The sequence below is a fragment of the Bombyx mandarina genome, chromosome 09, assembly GCF_030267445.1.
Source record: "Bombyx mandarina strain Sakado chromosome 09, ASM3026744v2".
Taxonomy (NCBI): Eukaryota; Metazoa; Arthropoda; class Insecta; order Lepidoptera; family Bombycidae; genus Bombyx; species Bombyx mandarina.
The window spans coordinates 972,390-988,170 of NC_143216.1; the positions used below are offsets into that span (position 1 = coordinate 972,390).

The 15,781-nt window shown below is 35.3% G+C and overlaps 1 protein-coding gene across 2 annotated transcripts; it reads left to right on the forward strand.

The window, feature by feature from the left end:
* The first annotated feature begins 113 nt into the window (after positions 1 to 113).
* Positions 114 to 15,778, forward strand: LOC114247377 (membrane alanyl aminopeptidase-like). 2 transcript variants are annotated; one of them, XM_028180333.2, is made up of 16 exons: positions 114 to 219; positions 1,015 to 1,262; positions 1,342 to 1,622; positions 1,889 to 2,044; positions 7,828 to 8,148; positions 9,185 to 9,368; positions 10,503 to 10,741; positions 11,013 to 11,202; positions 11,390 to 11,576; positions 11,959 to 12,056; positions 12,372 to 12,548; positions 12,776 to 12,957; positions 13,529 to 13,696; positions 14,245 to 14,385; positions 14,928 to 15,012; positions 15,528 to 15,778. In XM_028180333.2, exons 2-16 carry the CDS (start codon positions 1,020 to 1,022, stop codon positions 15,729 to 15,731), a joined length of 2,856 nt encoding a protein of 951 aa, XP_028036134.2. In that variant the 5' UTR covers positions 114 to 219; positions 1,015 to 1,019; the 3' UTR covers positions 15,732 to 15,778. The 2 variants fall into 2 exon arrangements, with proteins under 2 accessions (XP_028036134.2, XP_089585753.1); XM_089729627.1 differs by having other exon boundaries at positions 1,889 to 2,041.
* The last annotated feature ends 3 nt before the right edge of the window (positions 15,779 to 15,781 follow it).

A 15,781-nucleotide genomic window follows, 5' to 3' on the forward strand; every position in this document is an offset into this window, starting at 1 on the left:
GCTAGAGCTTTACTCCAGAAGTTTTAGCCGTTGGTATTTGTTAGATTATCTTAAGGTTATAAAATTGATATTAATCATAATTACCAAAGATATGATACGGTAATTTGGTATCTTTCTGCAATCCATTTATGATCAAATTTACTGTTTTCTACGTTGAATAACGTTTTAATAGTCACTTTATCACGATCTAAAGTGAACAAAGGACATATTTGTTATCTGGTATGTATTGTAGGCTTTTAAAATTGAGGAAATTATATGAAATGTATTTGACCCTTAAATTGCTTCTAAAAGAAAATTTAAGATGTTAAAAAAATATTTGAAACTTGAAAAAACTCAAGAAAGGCATATTTTTGGATTCATTTTCGGATTTACAAAATCAATCCTCAATATTTTTCAATTTTTATTTTTATACATTTGGAAAACTTTCTGTTAATAACTACATTTTTGTTGTATTATTGAATTTACTTGTAACAAATATATGTAAATGTTAAAGTAAATAATATAAATCAATAAGAGTAATAAATCAATAACACTCGATACCTGGCCCCAAACTACGGTTCCATACTATCTCCCTATATGAACTGGAGCTGATATATTTATTATATTTATATACTTTTAAATTTATTAAATTTTAAACACCCAGACTTATAATAATCGGGCTCTGTGGATTGGCCTAGAATGGCATACCCCGTCTCTACCCTTGGATTCTGTACTAGGTGATTGAGGGATCATTCGGAGGATGGCAGCGTTTTTTCAATGGCAGCCACTATCAGCACTTTTGGTAGTAAGGCTTGTTGCAACCGCAAAACAGTGTGATTCCAGTTTCAAAAGTGATTCCAGCTTAAAGCCAAGTAGTTTTGACCATAGGCTCCTATTACTGTTTACTGCTGATCTAGAACAATTTAAAATATTGTCAATACTCGTGAATCTTGGATTTTAGTAAATGGACTCTCGTAACTACCTGAATTCATCCTTAAACACAACACCATCTTTATTATTTCCATGTCTTTACAGCAAATATGTCCAAGCTTTTACTACTGTGTTTGGCGATTTTCGCCCTAACATCAGCTGATCACCCAGCATGGCACAGAGATTTCGAACCAATCCCCATAACTGACAATACAACGAGAAGCATTGAACAGGTTTATAGATTACCAGAGACAGTTAAACCATTGGAATACGATATTTATTTAGATTTGTACTTCGCTGAAAGAACAGACAGGCCCTTCAGTTATGATGGTAGAGAGACCATCATTATAGAGGTATGTGACCCTTCCTTAACTATTTTATAAGATAATTTTTTGTGTTTACACAGCTTTTTCAAGGTTAATTTAATTTTAGGCAGTAGCAGAAGGCGTGACTCAAATTGTTCTACATTCAAACGTAGACAGCATCAACGCTGTTTCTGTGCTTACGGAAGGTGGCGCACCATTCCCAGTTAATACAAGGGAGCCTTTCACACTGGAGCCTCAGTATCATTTCCTAAAAATTAATTTGAACGAACCCCTAGTTGTTGGACAGAAATACTCTTTGTATATTGAATATTCTAGCACAATGAACGAAGGCCCAATGAAGAGGGGTATTTGGAGGGGATGGTACATCGACAACGATGGTACAGAAAGGTATGATAATTGAATATTTATTCTAGAACAATGTTCTTGAACAAAATACTCAAGCATTTCCTTTGTTATTCATCCAATTTGACTGACTAATCAGTAGCTGTTATTACAGTTTTTGTTATAATATATCTGTTCTTAAATTAACGCTAAAACTAACGCTTAAATTGAAATAGCATCTGTTATTGTTCTTTTAACTTCACGCAACACTTGAGATTTTAATAGTGTTTCAAATACAAAGCTTACTAAAGACAGTTTTGGCTTTTCAACAGGATCTACGCGACAACGCATTTCCAGCCGTATAATGCGAGACAGGCATTCCCATGCTGGGACGAGCCACTGTTCAAGTCAGTCTTCAAACTTCACATCTCGAAGCCGAAATCCTACACCGGCACGTTCTCAAACACTGGCGTCGAAACTTTTAGGTTGTGAGTCTTTGATGTTTAAGCTTGATGCCTTGCATGCGTAGATATCGCATATGCTCCATCAGTATAAACTCATGGAGCATATGTGAGGTGACATGGTAATGTCGTTCCGCCCAGTTTGCTATAAAACAACGTTAGCTTTATAGCTTTGGCCAAATTGAGGCTTCACATTCTGATGTTGATAGTCTAGCCATCGAATGTTTTGTAGCTTTTTGGTGAAAATTTAAGGTCTTGTTTTCAGGTTAATAAGGAATATTTTTCTATTTCATTATACTTAACTAAAAATCATTAAATTTTTATTTTAGTTAAATTTAAAAAAGAAAACTTTATAACAGTTCCGCGCGAGTGGCCACTGCGGACGCGCGTGCCTCGCTCTGTTCGACCCGCAATCGTGTTTTTTATTTTATTCGCGCGGCAAGTACATAATAACGTTATCGCTGTGAATTAACATAACTAGGGTAACTCCTGGTAACAGGAGACCCTTTAAATAATGTATCCAGCATCAACGTCTCAAAATCCACCAATGTCACAACCACCCACAAAGTTACAATCAGCACCCAACGCATCAAGCTATGCCAATGTAACATCATCAACATGTTTCCCCAAGAAAGACCAAGCTATCATATTGGACTCCATTGACGGAATAACACTCAGGGAGTACCTTATTGCCTTATCCTCTATAACACCTACGGCATCTATACGGTTTATATCTCGCATCTCGAATGCACGTATATGTATTTATATGGACTCCAAAAAAACAGCAGATAATTTGATAGAAGAAAAGAAAAATATAACCATAAAAAATAATATTGTACAAATTAAACCCCTGATCACAAGAAATAAAAGAATTGTTTTGTCAAACGTGTGTCCCGTCATACCAAATTATGTCATAGAAGAAAAATTTCAAGAATTTAATATAAAAATTATGTCACCGTTATCATTTATGAAAATAGGTGTGACTGATCCAGGATTTTCTCATATATTAAGTTTCAGAAGACAACTGTATATTAGCCCAGATGATGAAAAACGCCTCCCAGAATCATTTCAAATAACATATGAAGGGACCAATTACTGGATTTATACATCTACTGATGCTCTAAAATGTTTTAACTGCAATACACTCGGCCATCTAGCCAAAAATTGCCCTCAAACTATAATAAATATTCAAGACTACCCCCAAGCAACGGACACACAAAAAGCTAAAGAAATAAATGAAACATTTAATACAAACGATGATCTTATACTCGCTCGACCCCATACTGACTCTGTTTGCCCCGCATCGACGACGCACGATTTCCTACAACCATCCCAGATAAACTTAAAAGGAAAAAAACGAATACATTCACTAACAATAACCGAATCATCAAAAACTGAAATCTCAAAACAGCATACACAAGAAGATGACTCTGATAGAATGGAGCTTGAGACGGATGAAACGAGCAGCATTATATCGCTAGAAGATATAGAAATCCAAACAAAAACGAAGAAAAAATTAAAGAAGACAGACCCTAGAACTGACGAAGAAATTTGGAAAAATATTGAAGACCATATTATTATGACGGAATTAAATAACGAAAATTCATTCCCTATTAATTTAGATCAATATATTAGTTTATTAGATAGCTCTCGAGGGAAACAAAATATTAAAGAATTGGTGTATTCATATACAGATGATATTAAAGAACTCATTAAAATGTGCAACAAATTACACTGTAAAATGAACAAAAGTTTAAAAAATAGATGCTCACGTTTATCAAGGAAATTACATGAAATGTTGAATCCTGTCCCTATCATAACTTCGAACAAAGATCAATAAATACATAATATTATTAATCTATCTGTACTACAAATTTAAATATTTTTGTACTATTTATGTAATTGGAATGGATATTTTACAGTGGAACGTAAATGGCTACTTCAGAAGATTCGAAAATATAAAACTATTGTTAAATCGTTTACGTCCAACTTGCATTTATCTACAGGAAACAAATTTCACTTCTGATAAAATTAAATGTGCCTCCCTATCGGAATACGAACATTTCTACAAAAATCGAATGCAAAGTAGTAGGGCTAGCGGTGGAGTAACTATTTTTATTAAGCCTCATACAATCCCAGAAGAAATAACTTTAAACACAAATTTAGAAGCAGTAGCGATAAAAGTTAAATTTCCGTTACCTATTACATTATGCAATATTTATCTTCCCAATAGTAATCCGATCAACAAACAAGATTTAAATGACCTCGTCCGTCAACTTCCATCTCCTTTTATAATTCTAGGAGATTTTAACAGTCACCATTTTTATTGGGGCTCAGACAAATGCGATACCAGAGGTAGAATAGTTGCAGAATGGCTCGATCAACATGATAACGTATTTTTATTAAACAACGGACAGCCTACCCATTTTGATAGCAATACAGGTCGCACAAGTATTATAGATTTAACTTTGGCTTCACAAAATATAACATCATATTTTGAATGGAATGCCTTAGAGGATTTGTATGACAGTGACCATTTCCCAATTTTAATTAAATCTCAATTTTTTTATGATACCGAATCAAGTAATATGAGAGTACCCAAGAAATGGATATTTGATAAAGCAAACTGGTCCATGTTTAGTAAAGAGGTTGAGTTACATATTAACGAATTGAAACCTTTACGTCATACACCTGACTATTCTGTCAATGACATTATTAAAAAGTTCACTGAAACCATTCTTAAGGCAGCTGACAAATCAATACCGAAGACATCTGGTACCCTAAAAAAAAATAATTTGCCGTGGTGGAATGAAGATTGCAAAATAGCAATTAAAGAAACAAAAAAAGCGCTTAAACTTTTTAAACGACACGCTACAAGTGACCCTAATTCAGTGTATAAAATTGAATATAAGAAAAAGAGAGCGTACTACAGAAGACTTATTAAAGAAAATAGAAAGAAGTATTGGGAAAATTGGGTATCGTCTATTAACAGTAAGACTCCCATTGGGGATGTATGGAAAAAGATCCAAAAACTGAAGCACCGCAACACTAGATTCAATAATATTGTGCTCGAAAATATCGATGGAACATTTACATCCAACCCCATTAAAACCTCAAACCTATTAGCTAAAACCTTCGCAGCTAATTCTAGCTCGAATAATTACGATGACCAATTCATTGAATATAAGACCAGACAGGAAATTGATTCAAACTTTAATGTAGATAATAATTCCAACCCAATTAACAGAGAAATATCAATGCAAGAATTGTTACTGGTACTTTCTCAAATTGGCAATTCTAGTCCAGGGCCAGACAATATATCAAATATTATAATTCAACACTTGCCAAGCAGAGGACTTGACTATTTACTTCAGTTATATAATTATATATATAAGAAACAGGTATTTCCTGACAGCTGGAGAGAAGCCTTAGTAGTTCCAATATTAAAACCAGGAAAAATATCAATTTTACAAACTAGTTATAGGCCCATATCCCTAACATGTAATCTATGCAAAATACTTGAAAAAATTATAAGTAAAAGAATAAGATGGTATGTAGAATCGAATAAGTATCTTTCACCGTTCCAGTATGGATTTCGTCAATTTCGATCAACAGTGGACCATTTAATGAATATTGAAAGCGAGGTACTTGATAGCCTTGCAAATGATAATTATATAGTTATAGTAGCATTAGATATTGAGAAAGCCTATGAAATGGTTTGGAAACACAGAGTTTTAAAAGTATTACAAGACATTGACATTAACGGAAATGCCCTAGCGTTCGTCAGAAACTTCCTTTCAGAAAGAACAATAAAAGTAAGAATTAATGATACAATCTCTAACCCTATTCCTACAGAAAATGGTCTGCCTCAAGGATCTGTACTCAGTGTGATTCTATTTTTACTGGCTATTAACGATGTTCTTTCACATATTGAAAAACCAGTTAAAGGTTTTTTGTTTGCCGATGACCTAACCATGACTTGTAGTGGTAGAACATTAAATCCTACATTAAAACTTATTCAAAATACTCTAAATAATCTTCAGGAATGATCTAAAAAATCTGGCTTTAAATTTTCCAAAATTAAAACTGAATTTATGATAGTGTCCAAAAAGAAAGACAGAAATAGAAATATACTATTAACTTTAGATGAACATAGTATTAAAGAGGTAAATAACTTAAAAATATTAGGATTAATTTTTGATAAAAAAATGTCTTGGAATTCACATATAAATAAACTTAAGTCTGAGTGCTATAAAAGGTTAAACATAATAAAGGTTTTATCATCAACAACATGGGGATCCGACAGTAAATGTTTGATTAATACGTATCGCGCTTTAATAAGACAAAAAATTGATTATGGCTCTGTGATTTATGATTCTGCAAAAAAATGTTCACTTGATGCCTTGGAAAGCATACAAAACACCGCTCTTAGACTGAGTATTGGTGCGTTCAAAACAAGCCCGATTAAGAGCATCTTAGCTGAAGCTGGAGAAATGCCACTAGGATTTAGAAGGAAGGAACTTGTAATTTCATATGCTATAAACATACTGTCTCAACCTGAAAATCCAACATACCATTACTACAATAAAACAACAGCCGTAGACACAGAATACGAACTTCAACCTAATTTACTGCAGCCTTTACGAATCAGAGCATCCAAATATTTAAACGAACTGAATCTTAAAATCCCAAAAATCTTTACTAAGAAACTACTCTCATCTGGTCCATGGGAAAACTTTGAATTCCCCATTAACCTTGAACTAGCTAAAAACAAAAAAGACGACACTCCTCAAGACATATATAAAAACTCATTCTATGAAATTAATAGTAGATATACTGGTTGTAAGATTTTCTATACTGACGGGTCAGTTATGAACGGAAAATCAGGATGTTCAGTAGTATCTGGTGATAATTGTTATCGATATAAACTAGGAGATTTTAATTCCATTTTTAGTTGTGAAGGGATAGCTATTCTCAAAGCTTTGGAGTTGATACATAGTGAATCTAATACAAATAAGTTTGTAATATATACTGATTCAAAATCATGCTTGACAGCGTTACAAAATACAAATAATACGAACACTCTCATTAAAGAAATCCAGCAAAAAATGATAAATATGCTTAAAAATAACTACAAATTCGAAATTATGTGGGTTCCGAGTCATCAAGGGATAGTTGGTAATGAAAAAGCAGATAGTGAAGCGAGAAATGCAATTAATGAGAATGAAAGGCATATAAATAAATCAACTCCAGTCGAATTACAAAAATATTTCAAACGTAAAATTAAAGTGAATTGGGATCATTATTGGAAAACAGACAACACAACAACATTATTTAATATTAGAAAATCGATTTTTGACAAATCTCCTAGTTCATACATCAGTAGAAAAGACCAAGTCGTTATCACCAGATTGCGTATTGGGCACACAAATATGACACATATCCATTTAATCACTAAAACAGATAGAAACAAATGCAAGTGTGGACACGACCTTACTGTTTTGCATCTATTAGTAGAGTGTACAGCATTTGACAATGAAAAAAAGACTATGTAAAATTCCTAATAACTTGAAAGACTGTCTAAATCAGGATGGATGTCTGCAAACCATAATTTTTTTGAAAATGTTAAATGTTTATAAACTAGTGTAATCTACTGTATTATGTAATGTAAATAGCCAATAGTGGTCGCTAATGACCTGAGATGTTAAAAAGCGACCTAAAATAAATAAATAAATAATAAATAAAACTTTATAAATGCCTTAATTAATAATAGATTTATTTCATCTTAATACCCAAAAACCTTTTTTTAGTGAAGAAGCTGATCGCATTCGAAGCAATTTTCTGGCGACACCAAAAATGTCTTCGTACCTGGTTACGTTTCTTGTTAGCGAAACTTTCCAAGTATTGGCCGAGGACACTTCCTTCACTCCGCCTGTAAGGATCATTGGCCGGTCCAACACAGCAGGTCTTGCCGACCACGCATTGGAACTAGCAGTCCGTATGACCAGATACTATGATGAATATTTCGGGATTCCGTACTCGACGCTGCACCCAAATCTGCTCAATGATCATATTTCTTCCCCTGATTGGGCTTCGGCTGGCACAGAAAATTGGGGAATGGTCAGTTATAGGTAAGCTTGTTTATTTCTTAAGATAACAAATCCAATAAATAAATTTTATTAGATGAGAAGACCTCACAATATCTTACCTTACATCCCATACCTCTATCATGATTCACTAGCGGACATATCGAAATTGTAAGAATAATGCATTGCATAGGGCAAACTTAAACTATTTGAATATAAGTACGAATGACCTAAACTCAACACTTATTTCATGGCGCATATTTCATGATATCGCAGGATCCGACTGATGCATGACCATGATCACTCTGTCAAGAGTGTACGAATAGGAAGAAGAAGCTTTGAACGATTGCATGAGATCATTAAATCATCTACAATTTACTAGTTATTTGCACCTGTCATCACCGGAGTCTGCTCCAACTTCGAAAATACTGTGTTCATCCACAATTCCAAAAAACTTATTTCCCACGTACCACGTGTTACTCACGTTCTGTTCTACAATGATATAAAATATTTCTTTAAACAAGGATTGTAAAGACTTCTGTGCAGTGAACAGAAGTTAAGTTGTGTGTTAAGTTAAGGCACTGCTCATGTTTTTGGGTATCTGTGACCAACTCAAATCCTAGTGAGTCAGACGGTACGCAGACTGTTTCAACATTAAATAAAACAATCGTTATGCTGAAATATATTTTTACATATGTCGTATTGATTGAACATATTTTTTTTATCGCTTAGATGGGTAGACGAGCTCACAGCCCACCTGGTGTTAAGTGGTTACTGGAGCCCATAGACATCTACAACGTAAATGCGCCACCCCCCTTGAGATATAAATACTAAGGTCTCAGTATAGTTACAACGGCTACCCCCCCCTTCAAACCGAAACGCATTACTGCTTCACGGCAGAAATAGGTGGGGTGGTGGTACCTACCCGTGCGGACTCACAAGAGGTCTTACCACCAGTAAAGAGTCATGTCTTTGAGATCTATTTAATATGGAGTGAGCTGGTGGTCATGAGCTCATCGGCTCCTTTTCCACGTCTACGCCACAAAAATTAGGTCACAAGTAACGGCATAACTGATTTAAGGGAACTCTACCTCATCATTGATCCTCGTGAAACAGTCATGTCCGTGGAGCATTACGCTGCCACGTTGGTCTCCCACGAGCTCGCGCACAAATGGTTCGGTAACCTGATCACATGTTACTGGTGGAGCAACACTTGGATCAACGAAGGCTTTGCCAGTTACTTCGGGTACATTCCTACCTCTCAGGTATTCAGCATTTAGTTTATTAACTCCAACGCAAAAAATTTACGTTAGAACGTATCCGCGTAATTTTTTTTTTTTTTTTTGCCTATTGTAGGCAGACGAGCACACGGCTCACCTGATGGTAAGTGGTTACCATCGCCCATGGACTTCAATAATGCCAGGGGTAGATTAAAGCCGCTGTCTACCGTTAAGTACACTCCACGAGCCTCGTTTGAATAAGAACATGTCATAGCGCTCAGGAAACACCAATTAACTTCAATTTATGAAACAAAAATGTTTTTCTAAATGATGTTTCGTTGTTACTTGAATCTACAGCCCGACAAATTGAACATCAACCCTCATATATGAGACACTAGGTCAAAAGAAATACTTTCAATTATGTTGTTTTATGATTTCCCTACACCACTCTCATTACATTTATTATTTTAATCAATTAGTAATTCATTTTTGTAAAAATCATAATTATTAAATTATGATGATTAAACTTGGATTCTCTTCTTTCTATACAGAGCGATACAGGGAAAGGCTAAGTATGATTTTTTTTCACTTATACATAGTAACAGCCAAGAATTTTCATTGTTCCCAGATAATAACTAATTATATAACTTTAGAATACATTTGAAATGCGAAACAGTTCGCATTAATTAAATTTGCGATAGAACGATAGCCTTTGAAATTCAATTTGCCGTTACTATAATATTATTTGAAATTAATTTTTAAGCTATTGCATAGCTTTTATCGTGGGCTTTGAGCGCGGCGACCGAATCAAGAAATTCCGTAACGAAAATAAAACCTAACACCTCCACTCCGCCTTCCACGTAGCTCGCGTTCAATACATTCACACGTTGCGCTTGTGTAGTGTTTGTGAATAAGCGCGCGGCGTGACCTCGCACTGCATGCGCATCATGAAAATCTGCCCATCTCTCTCTTGCGCGGTCTAGCTTATGAGTGTGAAGGGGACAGTTAATGTTTTTCTTTTGTTAATGTTTATAAATATAGCGTGGTCTTATTTTATTATTGTTTTAATATTAAATTATTATTGTCTAAATGTAATTGCATAAATTGATAAAAAATGCTATGCAATAGCTTTACCGCAGCAGTCCCCGAGTGCCACATGTGGTTTTTTTTTGTTTATAGATGTTTCCCGAGTATGAGCATCATGAGCACTTTAACGCCCGCTACGTTTCGTCATCGCTATCGTTCGACTCTGGCGTCAGCACCGTGCCTCTGAACCATGACGTAAACACACCGGCCCAAGTCACCGGCCACTTTGGAACCATCAGTTACTCTAAGGGCGCCGTATTCCTCAGGATGACTGCTGACATCATCACCGATGAGACTTTCCGAAAAGCTTGCCGTTACTTCTTGATTAATAAGTGAGGTTCCTTTTACTGTAGCTCGTTGTATTTGCTGGATGTTACATGGATGATATAATAATATGGGTTTTTCATAGCCCGAGTTCATAAACATTTGTATGAGATACAAAAAGGTTTTATCATGTGTTTTCTGCAAAACAGATTATTCTCATATAATATTCAAGCGATAAAGTGATTGAAAGCCCCAGTTATGTATGTACACACGTAAATATAAGCTCTCGGGTCTTCTCGGGTTAGATATGATTTGGATAAATACCCTTTTTTATTACAGCGCTTTCGAACCAACGGATCAATACGACTTATTGAAAGCTTTCAATCAAGCTATAATAGAAGACGGAAGTGTGTCTCAATATTCCAATTTTAACTTTGAAGAGTACTACCGCATTTGGGTCAACGAGCCCGGATATCCGTTGCTGACGGTTACGGTTGACCATGGTGACGGAACTATTACTCTTAGTCAGGTAAATTGGCATAGTATGGTATTTATGATAATTATGTCTTAATAAAGTTGTTAGTTATCTTAAATTTTCAGGGGATCTTGGGGATGGAGGAATTTTATTCTCGGAGAATAGGCAATAGCGCTCTTTGAGTATTGTACTAAAGGAATATGTTATATGGTCTCTAAATTCACAATGCATTTGGTTTCAGGAACGATTCTTCCTGAGTGCATCTGCTACCCCGACCGACCAAATATATCCAATTCCTATCACATATAGTAGTAAAAGCAATAATAACTTCGACAACGTCAGACCGGTCCGTATAATGACCACTAAGACTGACGCTTTCAATGCTGGAGTTAAAGGAGAGTGGGTTATCTTCAACAATCTTCAACACGGTAAGAGGATGATGAGTATAAAGATTCCACCAATTATTATATTCAATCCTTCACTAGCTGTCGTATTTACTTGAAGAAATACGCTTATCGAAAGATATCTATGGTAACTTGCCCGCAATCTTTTATTGGATTGCTGTGACAGAGGTGCAAGCAATTTCCAGGGATCCATAGGTCACCATATGAATGTAAATATGTACTTTATTAACGGGCAGCTGATCGTGAATAATCGTGAACTAACATCACTTAGTATGTAAGTCATAAAAACTTCCACGAAATCTGTAAGCAAAACTTAACTTTGAAGGAGTCACTACTAAAATAACCAACATACATCATATGACAGGGCTTAGAAGTGATTTTAATATATATATATTTTTAAATACAGGACATTATAGAGTTACATATGATGATACAACATGGAATTTGATAGCAGATGCTTTGCTTAACGAAAGAGAGTCTATTCATCATCTAAATAGAGCTGAGGTAATAAGAACTAATTTATATATAGTTCACTTTTGGATTCTAGTATCTTATGATGAAACTAATGGTAAATTTTAAAGTTTATTGTATTTCAGCTACACATCAAAACGTGATTTAGGTTACAAGGTGATTAAATAAGTTAAAATCATGAAAAAATCTTTCAAACAGCATGAAAGGACATATCAATAGAGTCAAATGTAGTTACATTACATTTATAAGTATAGCCATTTATATAATAATCACGAAGAGTTCTTTTTTATTTTTAAATTTATTGTATTTTTATCAACAAAGCGCCTGATCAAAGTTTTCAAATTTCAGATTGTGGATGACATCTTCGTCCTCATGAGGTCGGGCAGAATGACTTACAGTTTTGGTTTCAAAATCCTTCGCTTCTTGCGCAATGAATCTAACTACCACGTGTGGGATGCAGCCATCACTGGCTACACTTGGTTGAGAAATAGACTCAGACATTTACCAGATCAAGCTACGTTTGACGTGAGTGTGGCCTAAAATTCCAATTCCCAAAGAAATCTTATCGACGGGGATCGAAACTTAAATAGCAATTTCTTCGACCTGACTTAGTATTAACCTCATAAGCCGATCTCTCTAGCTAAGTTTCAGCTGGTTCCACTTGATAGTATTCAAAAGATAATAATAAAAGAGCAAAGCTTGAATAAATTCACTTATTTTATCACAGAAACCGACAATTCCTTGTGTTCTAGGCTCACATTCTGGAATTAATGGAAACAGTCATTAATACTTATGGCTTTGATGCCGCGGCTAATGAGCCTCCTACAACGAGTATGGCAAGACAAACTGTACTACAATTCGCTTGCAACCTTGGACACACAAAGTGCATCCAAGAATCGTACGACAAATTCAGAGAAATGAGAAGTGGTAAATGGTAAAAGTGTTTTTTACTGCTTTTTTGTAAAAATACCTTGATAATTTTGTTTTTGAATTAGTGGGTCTTTCTTTTTCTTGGCCTGCCCTCTCTATAGTTGATAGATTAAAGGTTGACTCACCAACCTTATGTTGCATTGCATTATGTAAAACCAGGTCTTGTATTATATCCTACTACAAAAACTGTTTCCAAAACTAGTTTGGCTAAGAGAAATAAAATAATGCTTAGATTTAGAAGTTCCAAATTATTCGTCAGTATAGGTTAACTTTAACAATTGTCCGTAATGTCTGAACGCGTGCATGTTTCTGCCAGTTTAATTTTCCCAAAATTCCAAATATAATCCCAAAATTTAATTAGAAGGAAATTCGGATTTGATGCTGTTCTATTGTCTACAACAAGGTTAAGATTAACCGAAGAATACTTTTTGAAATAGGAAATATACAGGATAGTTGAATAGGAATAAACAATGGGCCATTCTTCGAAGAGAACCTGCAAGTCTGTGCCTTAGATCAATTGAATTAAACATGATCCTAATTTCACATCTCATTTTCTCCCAATTATTTGATTCCAGGGTTAGTCCTCAGATACGTCGTAACGTCTATATGACTGGCATGAGAGAGGGAGACAGTTCAGATTTCGAATACATACTAAACCGTTTTCGGCAATCGAACTTTGCTAACGATCAGCTAGAAATGCTCAGAGGATTGGGAGCTTCTAAAGATTCTCAATTATTGACTCGGTATGATAAAATTGTTTAAGTTAGTAGCAATCAAATTTGTTTTTTTTAATTTTTTTTAAAAGAAAAAAAGTAGTGAAGTATATTAAAGTTTCCATCTCTTAACTTGTCGATATGCGTGTGGTATCAGTGGAAGCAGCGCGGAGCACCATCGTGTGGGTGTCTCTTGAACCACCAGTCATTACCGGCCATTGTTCACGTGTAGTGATTAAGGAACAGCCACGCTGTTCTCTCCTACTTCACTCTCGAAGTTGTTAAATATTATTTCCTTTATTGTTACCTTTATAACCACTAGTTAGAATAAGTGCAATCACTTTTCTAAGCATAGTTATGTACATAACATCAAGCGATCTCAGGAACCCACGTGATACCATAACAAGAATTCATTCTCGACATAAAACATAAGTCAGAATAGCATTGAAATTAAGGCTATTCTATTCCCTAAGCCAACACGCCTGACCTCTACGCACTAGATTCTATGATTTTTATATAACAGAGATGATGTGATCCGATGATGATGATGATGATGATGATTATAATGTTTTGTTTAGATACTTGCAGTTGACGTTGACTAGGGAGGTGAGATCGCACGATAAAGCTACGTCCTTCAACTACGCTCTGCTCGGTAACCAACAGAACGCTAACACGGTACTCCAGTTCGTGAAGAACAATATTGCTGCTATAAGAACAGCGTAAGTCAAATTCATCAAAGCCCTTATTAGTTAATATTGTATTTTGAGCAGCTGTTTGCACCTGAAATTGACGCACATTATATTAAGTGTAGTGTTAAACAAATGATAGGTTAATGAAAGGTATAAGTATAAAAAAATTAGTAAAAAAACGAATACAAATTTTGGTATAGTTATCAAGGTGCCGACACACTAAGTACTACATATATCGCCCACTAAGTTTCTCGCGGGATCTTCTCAATGGGTCGCGTTTCCGACCCGGTAGTAGATTCTGCGAAGCACTGCTCTTGTTAGGGTCAGTGTTAGCAACACTCCCGATTTGAGCCCCGTGAGCTCACCTACTAGCTCGGTGAATCTAGACTCTCGAAGTTACTAGAATAGGTAGGAAAAAAAAACATATATTCACCGGAACATACACCACAATATGAAGATTGAAGGTGAGATTTCTCTTCTTCATAGTATTCTTCAATCGATTTCGTCTCTGCTTTAATTTATACCATGGCACATAAGTGTTTCTAAAATGATGATTGTAAAATGATTTTCAGATACATTGAAGACGCTCCACCAACTCCAGTGCATACAGCATTGTCTAATCTCGCTGCTTACCTTGATGAATCAGGTCTAGATGAAGTAAGATACACTTGATATTTCATTTCAAATGTTTCACTCTGACTCTGGAACTCACTCCCCTCCAAGGCGTTTCCTGAGGGCTATGACATTTCCTTCTTCAAACAAACTTTGAGGAGAGTCCTCGATAGCAGGCAGCGGCTTGGTTATACCTCTGGCATTACCGATTTCCTTGAGCGATGATAACTATATACTTACCATCAAATTTGCTGTATGCTCCTCGTCTGCCTAGAAAGGCGATAAAACAGTTTATTTTCCTAATCCTCTACTCTTTATCTCCAAAAGTTTTTTGCATGGGTTTTGCAATAGTGTTCTAGTCAAGGAACTAATAATATTATATTTTTATCAAACCGTTGGCCTTTAACCAGCTTTCATATGTTTCCTGGGTACCGAGCAAAATTCTGGACTTGATACTGATCTACAAAACCTGACGTTATCTACCAAAATGCCTGCTAAAATCCTTAATCAAAGATTCATACAGTTCCCCATTTAACGTTACCTTAAATTTTAATTTACAGTATGAAACTTGGCTACGTTCCACACAGACCAACATACCGCAGTACAATAGTGCGCTCTCAGCAATTAATTCGGCTCGGAGTAACATTGCTTGGGGCACTGCTAATGCCGAAATGTTATTAGCTGCTGCACGGGACAGTGCAACCGCAGTTGTGACTTCTGCTGCATTGTTGGCTATAACTACACTGTTCGCTTTAATAATGTAAAGCAAAATGTTACTTCATTAATTTTAATAAACTATTTTTTGATGAAATTT